This window comes from Rhinolophus ferrumequinum, chromosome 11 (assembly GCF_004115265.2).
Source record: "Rhinolophus ferrumequinum isolate MPI-CBG mRhiFer1 chromosome 11, mRhiFer1_v1.p, whole genome shotgun sequence".
Taxonomy (NCBI): Eukaryota; Metazoa; Chordata; class Mammalia; order Chiroptera; family Rhinolophidae; genus Rhinolophus; species Rhinolophus ferrumequinum.
Window position 1 is genome coordinate 43571533 of NC_046294.1, and position 19041 is coordinate 43590573.

The 19041-nt window shown below is 35.8% G+C and overlaps 1 protein-coding gene across 1 annotated transcript in view; it reads left to right on the top strand.

The window, feature by feature from the left end:
• Window positions 1-203: 203 nt before the first annotated feature.
• Window positions 204-19041, top strand: part of STK33 (serine/threonine kinase 33) — a 59106-nt gene continuing 40268 nt past the window's right edge. The window contains exons 1-7 of the mRNA XM_033120621.1: window positions 204-543; window positions 3440-3553; window positions 6261-6374; window positions 8554-8658; window positions 12931-13069; window positions 16466-16554; window positions 18378-18462. Of these exons, the coding sequence (XP_032976512.1) occupies window positions 319-543; window positions 3440-3553; window positions 6261-6374; window positions 8554-8658; window positions 12931-13069; window positions 16466-16554; window positions 18378-18462 (871 nt within the window). The 5' untranslated portion in view covers window positions 204-318. The remainder of the gene's footprint in view (window positions 544-3439; window positions 3554-6260; window positions 6375-8553; window positions 8659-12930; window positions 13070-16465; window positions 16555-18377; window positions 18463-19041) is intronic.

Here is a 19041-nt window from a genome sequence, read left to right on the forward strand (position 1 = left end):
TTTAGAAATATATCCTAATTTTGTTATAAATATTAACATTTCATGTATAGGCAGGATGGTTTGGGTATTAGTTTCTAGTTTTTCTCTCATTTCTGGGAGGGTGATAGGATAAGAAAGAATTTTCTAAATGGTCATTTCTTTTCTTTCTGCAGCTCGCATGTGTGAATATAGGTCTAATGCCTCATTCCCCTAAGGACCTCACCAATTGGAAGTTACAGATTTTGCCGTCAGCTTACCTTATGCTTTTTGATCTGGTTCTTTTCCTCAAACAGTGGAAACATTTTTCTTTCAAGTTGCTTTTGTTGCAGAGTTAAGCGAATGGCTGATAGTGGCTTTGATAAAATATCCAAAAAATGCTCCAACTGTTCATGTACTTCTGAGAAAGATGTACTTTGTTTATGTTCCTGTAAAACAAGGGTTTCTCCAATGTCGGTGGTGGAAATGTCAGCGTCATCAAGCATTAGTGGTTCAGACATTTCACGTTCACCAGAGAGAAAAAAAGAACAGCAAACCAGCAAAAATAATGCCTCTGCAAAAGATGTGGTAAATACTGAAAGTTCTACTTCTTAACACAAATTGAAATCCTATTGATTTGTGTGTCTGTTTTTCTGCCAGTACCATACTGTTTTGATTATTGTTACTCTGTAGTACAAACTGAAGTCAGAGAATGTGATACCTCCAGCATTGTTCTTTGTTCTTAGGATTGCTGTGGCTATTCGGGGTCTTTTGTGGTTCCATACAAATCTAATGATTTTTTGTTTTATTTATTTAAAAAATGCCATTGGGATTTTGATGGGGATTGCATTAAATTTGTGTATTGCTTTGGGTAACAGGGATAAAGAAGATGTGGTATATATACACAATGGAATACTATTCTGCCATAAGAAAAGGTGAAATAGTGCCATTTGCAACAACATGGATGGATCTTGAGATTATTATGCTAAGCAAAATAAGTCAGAAAAAGTCGAGAACCATATGGTTTCACTGATATGAGGGATATAACACTGAAAATAACAAAGGAACAAGACAAACAAAGAAACAAAAACTGATAGACACAGACAATAGTTTTGTGGTTACCAAAGGGTATGGGGGAGGAGGTGGTAGATGAGGGTAAAGGGGATCAAATATATGGTAATGGAAAGAGAACTGACTCTGGGTGGTGAACATACGATATGATATATATAGATGATGTATTACAGAATTGTACACCTGAAACCTATGTTACTTTATTAACCATTGTCACCCAACGAACTTTAATTTAAAAAAAAATAAAAAAACAAACAAAAATTCCATTCCCTAATCCCATCCCTAGTTTCATCCATATATCCCATGAGCCCTTGTCAGCTAATTCATTGCCTTCTTAACTATTAAGGGAACATTTCTTTCTTACATAAGAGGTGAGCAAAGTTGGTTAGTAATTTCTTTAACGACGTTTCCGACACTGCCCAAATTATTTCCCAGGATCGTGAATAATTTGGAATGTTGTTCTAGCTTCCATTTAAAAATAGTTTACGTAGAAATGAATTGGCTTTCTTTTCATTTTTTATTTTCAATTACAGTTGACATTCAGTATTATTTTATGTTAGTTTCAGGTGTACAGCATAGTAGTTAGACATTTATTTAATTTACGAAGTATACCCCCCGATTAGTCTAGTACCTTGCACTATACATAGTTATTACAATATTATTGACTGTATTCCCTATGCTGTACTTTACATCCCCATGACTATTTCATAACTACCAATCTGTACTTCTTAATCCCTTCACCTTTTCTACCCACCCCCTCAACCCCTCTCCCATCCAGCAACCATCGGTTTATTCTCTGTATCCATGAGTCTGTTTCTGTTTTGTTTCTTTATTTTTTCCTTTAGATTCCACATATAAGTGAGATCATATGGTATTTGTCTTTCTGTGTTTGACTTATTTCACTTAGCATAATGCCTTCCAGGTCCATCCATGTTATTGCAAATGGCAAGATTTCATTCTGTTCTATGGCCGAGTAATAACCATCGTATATCTGTACCACATCTTCTTTATCCAGTCATCTATTGATGGGCACTTAGGTTGCTCCAGTATCTTCACTATTGTAAATAATGCTGCAGTGAACATAGGGGTGCATATACCTTTTCAAATTAGTGTTTTGGATTTCTTTGGCTAAATACCCAGAAGTGGAATTGCTGGGTCATAAGGTAGTTCTATTTTTAAGTAGTTCTATTTTTAATTTTTTGAGGAACCTCTGAACCATTTTTCACAGTGGCTGCCAGTTTGCAACCACCAGCAGTGTACAGGGTTCTCTTTTCTCCACATCCTCTCCAGCATGTGTTTTTTGTTGCTTTATCGATGATAGCCCTTCTCACAGGTATGAGGTGCTAGCTCACTGTGGTGTTCATTTGCATTTCTCTGATGATTAGCGATGTTGAGCATCTTTCCATATGTCTGCTGGCCAGCTGTACGTCCTCTTTGGAGAAATGTCTGTTCAGGTCCTCTGCCCATTTTTTTAATTGGATTGTTACCTTTTTTTGGTGTTCAGTTGCGTGAGTTCTTTGTAAATTTTGGTTATTAACCCCTTATCAGATGTATCATTTGTGAATATCTTTTCCCATTCAGTAGGTTGTCTGAATTAGTTTTCAAGCTGAATTAACTCTGAATTTGGGGGCATTTTTTTTTCAACTGATGCAGAATGAGATTTATGGTTGTGGTTAAATATAGGGTGGTTGTTATTTAAGACAATTCCTGGTTATCAAGATGGAATATCAGGTATACTTTACACAATCAATTTGTATTAGTTACAATCTATGACTACGTTGTTGGACTGATTTGGATGTATGTATAGAGAAGAGGCAGTGTGAAGATTCTACTTGATGTAGCACAGCTTTGGAGACAGAGAACAGTAAGGTAAGAAAAGTTAGGTTCTCAGCCCTCAGGGTGTAACTTTTTCAAATTTTCACCCTAAACTGGTTTTCCTGATTTGTATTACTGTATAGTTATTGCCATGTAGGTGTCTCTGAGTACGTTGTTAGTGAGTTACTATGTTATTACCATTTCAAGCATATTTTGTGAATGGCCAATAATTTTTATGTATAACCTAGTCAAGATGATTGTTATGTTTTGAAACAACGATGATTGAGAAAGCTGTGACGTTGCCTTCTCATGATTTTAAAGAATCATCGAGTAAGTTCTGATTTATCTGTTGTTGCAGGTTATCGTGTATACTTGCCTGGATTTAGGAGATTAGATTGAGTGACTTCTTAAGGTCTCTTTTAACCTAATGAGCTAATAAATCATATAGCGCTTAGAAGACAGTGAATTATTTTGTACACAGTAAATATCATAACACACGTTAAAGGTTTGCCAGATTATCTAAATTAGGATTCTTATTTTGTCAACAAGTGTGTTATATCTTAACATTACTTTTTCTTTTATTCCTTTTTCGTCTAAGCTGTCAAGAATCTCAAATATAGAGAGGAGGGCGTCTCAACAACAGTGGAGTCGGAGCAACTTTACAGACGGAAAAGTTCCTCATATAAGGATGGACGATGGAGCTGCTATTGAGGTATATTGAAAGCAAAGTGAAGCTGCTAGGAACTTTCATGTTTCTTCTAAGTCAATGGTTAATGGCAAAAATGATTTAAAAATAAGACTATGGAAAGAAAGGAAAGCGGAAATTTACCATTTTCTAGTATGTCAAAGTCTTTATTACAGAAAATGCAGACTAATTATTTTTCTATTCACAGAGGACCAAATAGACTTTAATTAAAGTGGAGAACACTTTTATTAGATGAGAACCTGAGGGCAGTTGTAGAGTCTTTGTGTGGACCACTGTGAGATGCAGAAAGAACCCAGATGACGTGAGATGGTTTGGCTGTTCACTTCCTTGTGAATGGTAGTGAGGCCAGAATTTCCCTTATGGACTTAACATTTTTTACAGGCTCTGATTAAGTGAATACCAATATTAGTCTTCCTAGGATGCTAATGATTACATTATTAATTAATACAATTAATATGCAATTGTATGTTAATACAATTTTAGAAATTAAATGTGTTCTTTTAACATCAGTTTAAAGGAACCACAACAAGAACAATGGAAAGAAGAAAATTGTATTAACGTTAACTTAAAAAAAATTGTTTTAAGAGATATTTGGCAATTTAAAGTGATCAGAAAAACTTCCTGAGAAATTCTGATTTGAAAAGTTTAAATCTCTCCCTTCAAATTAAAGGCCTCTATTTTGTAAAATCTACAAGTTTACTGAGTTTTAAATTTAGTCATAAGAGCTTTTATAAAATCAAAATGTGTTTGTTGTAAAAAACTAGGAAAATATAGATTTAAAAAATGAAGAAAACAAAACTCATGAGCCAGATTTAACTAAGTTTAATATTTATTACCTTTACTTCATTTTAATGCATGTATAAATCACCCTATTTTTTCAGTTTTTTCCTGTTTTAAATTATGAAATATTCTAAATTTATACATATTTTTAAGAAATAACCTTAATGGGTGTAGTTGGAGTTTCTCTTCCATTAAATGGACAGGCTTATTTTAAAGATTTCAAACATTTCAGAAGAGTATAAAAAAGGACATTACAGTCATCCAAGATGCTACCACCAAGTAACAACCACTCAATATTTAGATGAACATCTTTCCAGACATCAATATCAGCACCCGCAACCCCCCCCCCCAATCACACGTTTCCATAATGGGATCGATCGTGCATGCTTTCACACTCTACACTATATCATGGACTTATATGTCAATAAAAATAGATCTATATTACTATTTTAATAGCATCCTCTTAAAATTAATACAAACTAGAAGTCATTTTCTTGTTATTTTCACTACTGTATAATGATGTCAAAGCAGTTAGCTGACGAAAAAGATTAGTTTATAAAATAATAGTTGGGCAGTTAGGCTATTCCTCTACTCATCCTTCATTTAAAAAGTCCTATTTAAACAATATTAAAATACTGTGTCTAAGTTGTGGTTATATATATTTAGAGAGAAAATATGTATAATTTTCAATTATTTTTTTGCCTTTCTTCTCTCACAGGCGAATCTCAGAAGCCATGCTCTTTCATAATGTTTTCCCTTATTCTCCCAGTGTTTTAGCTCTGGTCTCTGTCTCAATGTAATTTTGTATTTTTTTTTTAACTTAAGACTTTATGACTTAAGTAATAATCTTGTCTCTTGAGTAGATTACAAATTCTGAGAAAACAGGAATTATGTTTTATACATCTTTGTAGCTCCCAAGATATATATCACAAGGAAATATCTCAGGAAAGTCTAACATGTTGAAACTGAACACTTCCTTCTTTCTTCCCTTTCCTTCCCTCCCTTCCCTTCTCTCTCTCTCCTTTTCTCTCCCTCCCTTTTTCCTTCTCTCCCTCCTCCATCTCTTTCTCTTTCTCTTTCCTTCTGTTTTTCCTTCTCTCTCTTGTTTTCTTCCTTCCTACCATCTTTCCTTCACTCCCTTCCCAGAAACTCTTGTTAATCTCATAGAGGTGGTTTGGATCAGGGAGACTGACTCTCTTCAACCAAATTCACAGAAATGAAAGTGTAAGTAGGTTACTTATTTGTGATGTTACAGTGCGAACCACAGTGCTGGTGTTGGCAAGACCAGTGCATTCTGTCTTTCTAAGTAGAAGTTAAATGATAAATGGAAGGATTCTTGGATTGGCTAGTGTTACTATGGATGGTTTTTATTTTCTTCTCTGTGTTGATTTACATTAAAATTCCTGTCACATACTGCTTTGTCTAAAACAAAAGAAATAAAAAAAGTGATTTTAATAGCAGTTATGAAGATAAAGTGTTGCTTGATAAACAAGAAAGCAGGTGTTCAGTGGTTAATATGTGTTATCATATAGCTCTCAGAGTTTGGGGATAATTTTTTGAGTGAATGAACTTTATACACATACATATGTATGTACGAATGAATACTCCATTCCTCCTTTTTCTTATGAAGATATTTCATTAATATTATAGTTTGTAAGAGATTCATTTTTATACTTTTGAGATTTTCCGTATTTCCCCATTAGGATTTTTATGGTTTTCCTCCAAAGGACTTTTAATCAAATTCATCAAAACTTATTTTTGTTTAATTAAGATGTGTTTATTAATATTAAAGTAAATATGTGGTGTCTTCTATTTGATATTACCCCAGAGCAGAATCTCTGTTCCCTGAGGTGGATATCTGTCAGTATTGTGTTCAATTTTAATAGCTGATGAATGGCAGAGAAAGACAAAGGAACTCTTATTTTTTATCTAGGAAATCTATACTTTTGGAAGAGTATTGGGACAAGGGAGCTTTGGAATGGTCATTGAAGCGACAGACAAAGAAACAGAAACTAAGTGGGCCATTAAAAAAGTGAACAAGGAAAAGGTAAGTTTTATTATAGTAGCATTAGCACCCTGAGGGCACAGTGCCAGGAGGCAACACAGTTTTTCACTTGAACACAACTACCTCTGACCCTTGGGCCCGGGTCTGGGCTGTTCCCCTGGAGAGGTGTGAGCATTTCTCCAGCCTTCTGACTGAACTCGGGTAGACAAGTGCAATCTGGAAAAGGCAAATGAAAGGGTAACTAACGTAACCAATCTAACCAAATATAGGTAGAGTTTACCAGTGGAAGTTGAAGGTAAGTTCTGATTATCAGTCTGTATAAATGTAGGGCTGTTGGCTAGAGATGTCTTTGGCCAGAAATGAGTCCTGGGACTCTGTCCTGATGTAGTTCTGCTATACTTTTCCCCTGTTCTCTCCTTTCCTTTGGTTCTCTTTTCCTCATTGTTAGCTTATTCTGTCTATTCATCCTACCTGCTCTTTCAGTTTGAACCATTTTTTCCCCAACTATCTGCTATTTACTTGTATCCCCCATATTCCTCACTGCATTTCTTTTGGCTGGAGAATGACTGGGCTTCTCTTTTAATGGAGAGTCTAAGTCTAAAGCTTTTCCTTTACACCTGACCATTTCATCAACTTTTTAAACATTTCTATGCCTGGGCTTAGGTTTGTGATGGTACGTTGTACATATATAAAATAAAATAGTAGGTTTTATGTATTCTTTAAAACAAACTATCGCAAATTATATACCATTTCTCCTTAAAGATCAATAGATTTATAAATCTTCATAAAGGGAGATCCAGAGCTTTTCTAGAAATCTTCAGAATTTTAGAACCATGGTGCTACATGGGATATTATTTCCTTTGCCCCTTTGGTGTCAGGTAGGGTTAGGGGCTAGGTTTTAGGCTTACATAGTCAAGATACCTGCTTGCAACTTTAGGAATTCATAATCTTGTACACACATATTGATGCTGAGAATTTATAGGACACTAAGGTAGTAAAATAAAATTACATTTACATACAGGCAGTGTATGAATTGGACAATGTATTACTGCATTACATACAAGTCCAGCCGTTAGGGGACGGAGTTTGGAACGAAATGGAGGTGGGTTTTAGGAGAAACGGTGGTAACTTCCCATAGCTAATCTAGACAGAAGCTCATCCTCACTGTCACTATTTCTCTTAACCCTCTAGGATAAGCTTAAAATGTGACTGTCATCCTACTTGGGTAGGGCATAGTGGGTGGGCAGTTTCCTACTCACTCCTGAGATGGTACTGATGAAAGGGGAAAGGTAATTGGAAGCAGGGATGACTCTAGGTAAAATTTTAACTAAGGAAAGATTGCTGTATGATCTCCCAAACTTGGCGGGGTCAGTCGGGGGAAGGAGGAAGGGATAAGACCTTCGTTATCCCTTTCAATGCTTATCTGCAGATAATGATGGTAATTTAGATACCAGTAGGGGCGATGACTGGGGTGGTGGTAGTGGTGGTGAGGGTGGGAGAAGCCCTTCTGGAATTTCGTAAATGCCATTGTAGACAGTCAGTTACTTACACCCTGATTGAAGGCCTTGTGTTCCCTGGGGTGTCCCTGCCTCTATTTTTTGCTGTCAGATGTGGTGAAGGGTTACATGTAAGGAGATAAAGTTGGAGTGAGGTTGGTTGGAAGGCAACATCTGCATTTCTCTTTCTCTCTCAGTTAATTTTTGAGGCCTGAGGACCAGAAAGTGATATAATGCAGGGCTAAGTGTAGAATCTCACTTCCTATTGTTTCTTTTGATATATATAAATATAATCAAAACAAAACAACAACAAAACAGAAAAACATTTTGTTTTTATCTTCTCCAACTGATTTCCTTGGAAAGTCGATTTTGTTTTTATTAGGCTAACATCAAATGGTCAACATGATTTTAAAAGAAATGCCAAATACTATATTAAAAATCCTGACACTAATAAAAAAAAAATCTGAATAATTTGGTGAGGGGACAGAGAGCATACTGTGGTTAATTTATAGAAACAGTCCTAGAAATAGATGTAGTTTGAAGCCAAATTACACATAACTTAAAATTGGACAAAGGAAAGAAGGGTATAATTTAATTTTATCATGCTATCTTTTGAAAAAGAAACTCAAGAAAATGTAGGAAAAATATAAGAATAACTGTAACTTTTATACTGAGGTATGTAGTAGTGACATTCGTATGTGAAATCTGTTTCCTCCTTGTTTAAGGCTGGAAGCTCTGCTGTGAAGTTACTTGAACGGGAGGTGAACATCCTAAAAAGTGTGAAACATGAACACATCATACATCTGGAACAAGTGTTTGAGACGCCCAAGGTATAGCTTTATCAAGTGCTGCATTTTGAAAGTTGTTATTGTTACAAAATGAACATCATTCCCTTCTGAATTCATCCCTCTGGGGCACAGTTGCACAGTCCTTGACATGAGTCTGTCACTGGAGATTGATGAGAACATTCTGGAGAACTTTTATTACTGATTGTATAATTAGGTGTGTGATGATTAGATTGATGGCTTTCGTGATATTTCTGGGTGGCATGTTGAAAACAAATGTTTAAAATTGAAACAACTTTATACACAACCAGATAGTGATTAAAGCTTCCTTAGAGGTGACTTTCCTTTTGCTTTGGTCCTTGGTTTCTCCATTAGAGTCTCGTGGAATATTGTCATAATTTTGCAAGGTTAGCTTTATAATAAAGTTAGCGTGGATATATTTGGCACTATGTAGAAGATATTTTGTCACTTGTGTCTTACCAACATGTTTAATCTTCCTTCTTCCCTAGATGTTACCATTTTTCTCTTTAAATGCCTATAATTTTCATGTAGAATTGTTCTAAATCCTGGGGATTTGCCATTCTGCCTCCAGATTATTTAGTGCCAGAGGGCTTGGGTGTTTTTCTGCTTGGACGGAGTATAATAATAGTGGTTAAGCATGTGGACTCGGGAATCAGATTGCCTGTTCATTTAAATCCTGCCTCTACCACTTATTAGCTATGGGACTATGACACGTTACTCAATCTCTCTATACCTCAGTTTCCTCATCTGTAAAATGGGTTTAATAAAAGTATCAACCTCATTTGCTTATTGAACGATTAAATGGGAAGATGGATATAAAGCATCTGTCTCATTAAGTGTTAGCTATTATCTTTTGTTTCCTTTGCCAGTCTCTAAGGCAGTAATAGTCAATTTGCATTATGCATTATGCTTCATTCATTAGGAGTGCTTAATAACCACAGTTATCCATTATGGGAGCAGAATATGGCAGTGATGCCAAAAGTCTTCTCTTCAGTCTTACAGTTGTGATTTCTTTTATCTTTGAATCTTGGAATAGTTTTGCTCTTTATCGTCAGTTTTAAGCAATTTGATTATGTTGTGCCTCAGTGTAATTTTCTTCATGTTTCTTGTGCTTGGGGTTCATGGGTCCTCTTGGATCTGTGAGTTTATGGTTTTCATCAAATTTAGGAAATTTCTGCCCATTATTTCTTTAAATATTTTTTTTCTGCCATCTCCCACTTTTGGGACTCCAAATACACAAGTTAGATTGTTTAATATTGTCCACAGCTTACTGATGCTTTATTCATTTTTTTCAATCTTTTTTCTCTCCTTGTTTCATTTAGTATAGTTTTTATTGTGGTGTTTTCAGATGCAGTAGTCTGTTTTTCTATAGCATCATATTTTCTGTTAATCCCTTCTAATGGAAATTTGATTTGGGTCAATATTTCCTCCTTCTTAATTGTACTTACAATACCTTTTAATGTTCTTTTCTACTAATTCTATCACGTGTGTTATTTCTAGGTCACTTTTGATTGATTGATTCTTTTCCCCTTCATTATGGGTTATATTTTCCTGCTGCATTATATGCCTGTTAATTTTTTATTGGATGCTAGATATTTTTATGTTCTTATAACTATTCTTTAGCTTTATTGTAGGACATAGTTAAGTTGCTTGGAAATAGTTTGATACTTTTGAAGCTTGCTTTAAGCTTTGTTAGGGGCTACCAGAGCAGCCTTTGGTCTAGGGCTAATTTTTTCCTGCTAATGGAGTAAAACCTTTTTGAGTCCCCTATCCAGTGCCCCATGAGTTATGAGATTTTCCACTCTGACTAACAGGAACACAAACTCTTCCTGGTCATGTGTAAGCGCCAGTGAGTGTTTGCTCCTTTTGCAAGGTTCCTTTCCCAGCTTCATATAGTTTCCTCATTCACATGTGCTAATTAGTACTCTGCTGAAGACTTGCAGGTGCCCTGCTGCAAACCTCTGGCGTTTTCTCTGTGTAAGCTTTCTCCTCTTTGGTGCTCTGCCTTGTGAACTTTAGTTGTGTCTGCCTTCCTGGACTCCCAGTTTCACCTTCTCAATTCATGGAGACTGCTGGGCCCTACTTGGATTCCATTTCTCAGCTTTGTGGCCTGAAAACTCTTTCCAGATACTAAGCTAGGATAATCACAGGGCTTGCCTCTCTCTGGGATCACTGCCCTATCCTGTCTCATGTCTAATGTCTGAAAATTATTGTTTTATATATTTTGTCTATTTCATAGTTGTTTCAGGAAGGGAGGGTAACTCTGGTCTCTGTTACCCCATCTTGGGCACAAGTGAAGGTTCAAATCGAGAATAGTTTGAAGGCACAGAAAAACCATCGTCTGTGATTGTCTTTTGTATGTATAGCTTGCCTTTGATTCGCCTGTGTCAGATATGCTGCCCTCCCTGATCCACAACTCACACCAATGCCTAGACCTTCCTTAAGATGGCTTCAATGTCTTAAGGATGACGGGAAATTGCTAATTGATTGATTGGGCCATGTTATTAGCACTGATCATGCAGTCTGACTGCGTTAGGGTTTCCTGTGCGTCCAAATGTTCTCCAGATTTATACAGTTATTTCTAATAATTATAAAAAGACCTTTTACCAAAATTGGTTGATATAACTTTCATCAACTTGCATATTTAAAATCGGCCTCAATTTATATGGTAAGCACTGCTAATGTAACTTTTCCTTCTAAACAGTTCACTTACCAATTCATGTACCGGTGATCCCTGCAGTGCTGTCTGTCACTGAAAAAAAATGTGGCCTAGTTCAAAAGCTGGCTTATGTGTTAGACTTTGCAGAATTCTTTAGTTACTTTTGAAATTCTAAAGCATCCTGAGGTTTAGTGAATCAGAATTTTGACTATAAAAAGAGTGTTAACCTTCTCTTTCTGTTTTCATGCTTGCTGATAGAATACAGAAGTTGCATTCATAGTGGTTATAGAATAGAATCAGACCCCCAAATCTTAAAAATAACAACAAAAATCTAGCAGCACAGAATAGAGTGGAAACAAGGACGGTATTTTGCAACTGAATAGCAATAGGTGTGAAAAAGACTTGCATTTTACTTGACAGTGAATCTTTTGGACTCAGTAGATGGCTTGACTGTTGGAATACCTAAAGTGAAATTAACATGCACCAACAGAAACAGAAAATACGGAAGAGGCATCTCACCTCTGGCTTTTACCACGCATCCCCAATTATTCACCAAGTCTCACTGTTTCTTCCTCCTAGGTATTTTTCACATCTTTTTCTTCTTCCTCGTCTTGTCTCCATTCTGTGCCTCACATCTACCCACTATAAACAGAGGTCACCATACTACAGCATGCAAGCTAAATCTGGCATGTTGTCTCTTTTTTTACGGCCCATGAGCTAAGATTTTTCTACATTTTTAAATGGTTGAAAGAAATGTAAAAGAGTAGTATTTTGTGACATACAAAAATTATATGAAACTAAAATTTCAAAGTCCATAACTAAAGTTTTGTTGTATGGTTTGTGGCTGCTTTCACAAAAGAGATTACGTGGTCCACAAAGCTGAAAATATTTACTGTCTGGATCTGGCCTTTACAGAAAAGTTGGCTGAGCCCGGCTCCACATTACTGTTAAGCAGAGTGTCCACTTAGAAATGCAAAATTGATAATAGTGTACACCTTTTCCCCAACTCCAGGCATCAGCTTAAAAATCTTCCGTGGCTCCCTATTGCATACGGGGGAAAATTCCAAACGCTTTTGTGTAATATCCAAGACTCTTTACAACCTGGCATCAACCTGTTCTTTCTAGCCTCACTCCTCACCACGCCACTCTTCTCTGCCCTGCCAAACTCCGAATACTGTTAACACTGAGGTAGTAGTTATTCTATTAACAGCCAGTGATTTTTTTTTCACGCTTTGGAGTCTTTGAAAATACCACGCGTTCTTGCCCACATTCTCTAACCATATATTCCTTTTCGGTCAGACCTGCCTCTGATGTCGCCTCCTCAGTGAGCAGTTTTTAGGCCAAGCCTCCCTTCCTCTGTAATCTCATGCCTCCTCTCTCAATACTTATCACTTGATGTTGTCATTATAACTATACCGTAAGCTCCTCTAGGGTAAAGACTATGTCTTACGCTGCCTTGTTCCTCTAGTATCCTGCACAGGATCTTGTACGTGATCGATAAGAAATATTTTTGACTGAATAGATTGATGATTTAAGATTGTGATCATATTTTTGCTATATATGTAACATATAACATTTTTAAGATCCCCAACTGTATAATTTGCTCTCTCTCTCTCTTTTTAAATATATAATGTCAGAGAATGTACCTTGTGATGGAGCTCTGTGAGGATGGAGAACTCAAAGAAATTCTGTGTAGGAAAGGGCATTTCTCAGAGAATGAGACAAGGTGGATCATTCAAAGTCTTGCATCCGCTATAGCATATCTTCACAATAAGGGTAAGACGAGGATCATCCAGCTCATTGATTCCATGAGAGCAGATATCACTTTTGTTTAAGGGTAATCGTATTCAGGATTCGTAGTCACACAAATAATGCCCACTGGTATGGAAAATTTCATTTACAAATTAATTTTTTTCCTTTTTAACTTCATTTATAGATATATTTTAATTAGACACAAGGCAGGTATACAATTACATTGTGCACGGTAAGGATGGAGTTATGAATGTTTCTGTTCAACAGTTTGGAAAGCAGCTATTGTTAGCAAATCCAAAATAGACAAATTAATAATAAAAGTAAAATTTCTAAAACACTTATATGCTAATAATGTTAAAAATCACATATTCTAGGCTTTGTTTTCTTTTTGTTTTTTTAGAGCAGTTTTAGGTTCACAGCAAAATTGAGCAGAAGTTACAGAGCTTTTCCGTAAATGTTTTCCCCATTATCTGAAAGTGGAGGGTTCCTATGAAACCTTTTCTAAACTGAAATGGCGTAAAGCAAAGAATTACCAATAATTTATATGGAAAATTTTTTTGAGTGTTCCCAGACCCAAAAAATAACCTTCCAAAGAACACCTAAAATAACACTAACATATAGTAAAATCAGGAATGATATGATAAATACACTCCATGCTTTGTACAGCCGTGAATCCACTCAAGCAATAGACTTTCCATTTTATCCATTACTAGATTCCAACTAAAGGACACCACTTTGCTACTAGCAGAACAAATAGCAACTTTGGCAGCTTTCTAGATTCTTTATCTCTGCATGTAAATAGTACAAATCATGGATGCAGGCAAGTTCAAAAGAGGCACAGTATCTTCATTTCGTTCACCGCAGTCAAAATGCTTAATGACATCTGGTTTTACCCTAAGTTAACCCCCTTACGAGCTGTCATAGGCCTTTCTGATACCTTAGGACACGTCTTGCTAACAGATGCACAAAATAAATCGAGATAAAGCACAGGTGCTCACAGGTACAGTTCACAGCTGTGGAGGCTCGATGCCGAGGTGCTGAGTGTGATTCCCAGGAAAGGAGCTTGGCCGTGTCACTGCTGCCACTTGGGGTGCGTGCCGCCTCTGTAAAGGCTCATTCAAAACAAATGCTGAATGCTATTTTCATTTTTCACAGTTTTTCATAAAAGCAAAAATCCTCTTTGGATTTCTTTCTGTTAGCAAAAACAGGTACTAATGTAGTTTTTTTATGAAAGTGAAGTGGCATGATGTGAACTTTTGAAAAGTAGGGACACCTGTGTGCCCCCTGCTCATACACACACCACCTTCCCCATAATGAGCACCCCCCTCCACAGTGGGACATTTGTCACAAGTGGTGAACTTAAGTGGCACATAATAATCACCCAAAGTCACGGTTTACATTAGGGTTCACTCTTGGTGTTCTACGTATAAAGACTGTATCCTTCATTGTAATAGCATACAGAATAGTTTTCACTCGTTTAAAATCCACATTTAAAAATTATTCTAATTATTCTAATTGCTTTACTGTTCTTTGTGCTGCTGCTTTTCCTCATGCTCCTCCTTTTTTTCCTCCAAGGTTAGTTTGGCTTCCATGTGACTTTGGAACCTTCTCACTTTATAGATGAGAAAAAGCTTTGTTCCAGAGAGGGGAAGTGACATGGTGAGGTGTGACAGAACTGGTACTGGAACCCAGGGGTTCATTCAGCAGATTTTTCCTGAGCATCTACTACACTGTGGTCAGTCCTAGAGTGACGAAGATGAAAAGACAAGGCCCCTGCCCCTCAAGGAATTCAGCCTGCTGGGAGATTGAGTATAGAAAAGAAATTGTAACTCAACATGATAATTTCTCGAGTAGAGAGACATATAAAGTGCAAGGAGAATAGTAGTATAAGGGCTTCATTTGTTTTGGAAAGGCAAGAAAGAATTCGGAGAGGAAGCAAAACTTGCACTGGAGAATAGTAACTCCAATGAAAAAAGGGAGGGATTTCCAGGCAGAGGACAATTTTTGCAAGGGCAGGACACCAATGGCATAATGTTATGCTAATATCAATGCTCCCACATTAAACTATAAATTTAGTACAATTAAAAACAAATCTTAACAGGATTTTTAATGGGACTTGATAAAATTATTCCGAAGTGGATAAGAACAGCAAAGAAAACAATAAGAAGAACACTAGAGGCAGCAGGGAGACTTGCCCTGCCAAGAATCAAAACATATTATAAAGATATATTAATTAAAACTGTGTGGTATTTATGTAAGAAGAAATAAGCAGAGCAATAGAAACAATAAAAATTCCAAAAACACAGGCTGGGAACTGTGTAAGGGAACTATAAATGGTTAGGTATAATTGCCAGTCCAGGGCTCATTTAACTACATTTTTCCAGCAATTACACGTACAACCTTTTAAGTCTAGGGAAGTGATTGCTATGGATATGAACTGATTCAGTTATTAGCAAAAGAAGAGTTTGGTACATGGTTGTTTGCATGTACGTAAAAATCCTACCTGAGGTCTAACTTGTTCACCTGCAGATTTTGTATCTCAAGGGTTTTTGTTTGTTTGTTTATATTAACATGTTAAGAGTAGGAAATTATGTGCTGATGTTATAAGAAAATATACTGAAATAAGTGTAGTTTCTATAGATGGAGCCAAATTGCAGTATGTTAAATGTTTATGTTGGCAATAACATACGTATAGAAGTAAAAAAGCAATCCTGTATTTGATCATCTAAGGCTATGGGAAACCTTGCTGGGATTGTAACTACCGTGTTTCTCTGAAAATAAGACCTAGCTGGACCATCAGCTCTAATGCGTCTTTTGGAGCAAAAATTAATATAAGACCTGGTCTTATTTTAATATAATATAAGACTGGGTCTTATATAAGACCAGGTCATAATATAATATAATAATATAATACTGGGTTTTATATAATATAATATAAGACCGGGTCTTATATTAAGTTTTGCTCCAAAAGATCCATTAGAGCTGATGGTCCGGCTAGATCTTATTTTAGGGGAAACACGGTACAGTTATCTCCCTCCTCGGGAATATCTAGCATTACACAGGCTCCTCTTCCACACTCACCAGGCCACTGGTCATGAAGAGCAGCAGCCAGGTGGGGGAGCAGTGGAATGGGGGAGAGATGAGGGAGTCTAAGAAAATGGCTGCATAAGGTTAGGAATGTGGAGCAAAGGGATTTGAATAAAAGGAAATGGTGTAAATGTCTAGTACATTGCTTTGTACACCTGAAACTAATTTAAAAAAAAAAGGAAATGGAACAGGGCAGAATTATGCTTGGCCCTCCGCAAATTTTTCAACAGTGAACATTAATTTGTCAAATATATTTAGTTGTTGTATTTGTGTCCCCTCTAATTATTTTTCCATTATGCATTTCATTTGATTTGTTGTTTATTTTCTTGGTAGATATAGTACATAGAGATCTAAAACTGGAAAACATAATGGTTAAAAGCAGCTTTATTGATGCTAACAATGAAATGAACTTAAACATAAAGGTAAGATAATAGAAATAGTGGTAAATGTTTGCCTATAAACAGTTTGATTACAAAGTGGCAAAGTACATCCTCTTTTTAGATACCTTTTGGAAGCTTTGAGAAGCCAGAAAATAAGTGTCTGCTGATAAAAATAATAAAAATTTCACAAAAGACGTTATAAGTGACAAGAATAATTTTACAATTTAAGTGGTACTGTTGAATTTTTTTTAAGTACATATTCATTTGGATAGTTCTAAATCATTAGTTAATAGCAAGCAAACAGATGCTCTGAATTCTAATTAATTTCAAAATTATGCCTGGTAATTTGATGTAAATGTGTTACAGATTTAGAAAAGAAAAAAAAAAAACCATACTGTGGCTATGCCTTTGATACTAAATTAATGCTAAAGTCTGTATTTCTCACTGAAAATTTTCCTGGGTATTAATATTTATGTCCTAAGCACAATTAATGTGCCAAGTGTTTATTCTTGAAGATTTTATTCAAATTAAGTGTTCCTTAATGTCAAATAAATGATAGGATACATTATTTATTACTTAGCACTTTAATAGTGGCTGCTTTCAAAATACACGAATGTGTTAATTTAGGAATAAAATGTCTGTGAATAACTCACTGTTGCAGATGCTAAGTTCCTATTAATATAAACAGATTTAACGGTACTTTGTTTTACCTGAGTAAAGGTTGTTGAATATTTCCATTGTAAACTCCATGAAGGCAGGGATTATGTATGTGTTATTCACCGTTGGTACTTGGAGTAGTGCCTGAAACATAGTGTGTGCTCAATTAATATTTGGTGAATGAAGGAATAAGTGTTCTTCAAAGAACTGAATAGGATCATGAAACCTTATGTGTACTTGAGATCTGAATAGATTTTCTGTGGAAAAAGATATGTGGGATAATTGTGAAAACTCCTGAAGAAATTAATTGATCTGTTTAGAAGAATGGTGATATCACATGTTGATAGGAACGTTTTGTTACTCCATAAGGCACTGGAAACTTTGCATTCAGTGTCTGTGGACCAAGAGCCTGTCTTTGGTTGCATGATCAATAAATGTGCCTGTTTTTCTGCTTTCAGCCCAAGGCTGTTGCAACTTGGGAGATAAGACCAAGGGCACATACTGAATATTTAATAACCAAATGTTTAATGACCAAGATTTAGAACTGAGCAGAGAGACTGCAGTTGCAGAAGTAGGGCTCGAGTGTATCTGTAGTCATACTATATATTTTTTCCTGTTGATTTGCTTTTTGTAGTTTTTAATAGTGTACTCGTTTTAATTAGTGCACTCTAGAAACACAAAGGAAATAATAGTAAAGAAAAGATAGTATTTATCAGAGATGGTTTTTTTATATAATTATAAAAAAGGGGAGTTTCTGGGAGTGCTGACAAGGATAATAATTTGCATTTTTAACAGTGTGTTAAACTGGGACATAGCTTGAGTATCAGAAAAATAGATAATGGGCATACTAAGCACGTAATGTATTTTACAGTGAAAGAACTTTAAAAATTACTTTTTTATTTGAAAAAAGTTAAGTGACTCCTTCAAGATACAACTTTCTATGTTGAACTGGTGATTTTAATTAGAAGGAATGAATAATCGACATCCTGGGTGTTTTCTCAAGATTTGAGAAACGGAGCTTCTCTTTACCAAGTTTCTTTTTCACACAGAGGGGTGGGTGGGGAGGGAAAGCAAAGTCTTTATTAGTAATACAGTAAGGCCCCTCCATTCTCAAAAATCCCTGAATTAAATGCAATTATAAAATCCTACCTTCAAAATGAGTGAACTCTGGGACAGGAAATCGTGACTGTCTGAGTTTCTTCTTTCAGGTGACTGATTTTGGCTTAGCGGTGAAGAAGCTTGGTAGGAGTGAAGGTATGCTACAGACCACGTGCGGGACTCCTATCTATATGGGTAAGTGAGTAGACTGAAAATGATTTTTCTATATAAGAAAGTAGAGCAACTAATGTGGATTAAAACCTGAGCAATCTGATTTTGCCACGATGACATATTGTCCCTGATCAAGATACCATTTCCTTTTTTAGGTCAAATAATTTCAAGTGGTTTAGCATTTTTCTCGTAGTTCTTACCTTCAAAGATTATAATTTTTGTTTCTCTGGGCTCTTCTTATGGTTGTTTCTTTCTCTTAAGTAATCATACCCCAAACTTAATTAATATTTTTGTTAATTCATGCTAAAATCGTGTGTATGTGTGTGTGTGTTTTGCTTCTTTCCATTTTTTTAATCCAATTTCATTGCCATCAAATTGTTTTTCATAAAGAGCACTGATATTTTGTAAAGCAATAATTTCCCATTTTTCTAAATGTGATTTTTAACAGCTTTACTGAATATAATTTAAATGTCATAAAAGTGTACCATTCCATGATTTTTTTCATACATACACAGAGTTGTATCACCCCAGTCCAGTTTTAGAACATTTCTACCCCCAAAAGTTGCCTCATGCCTATTTTCACTCAATCTCATTCCCATCCAA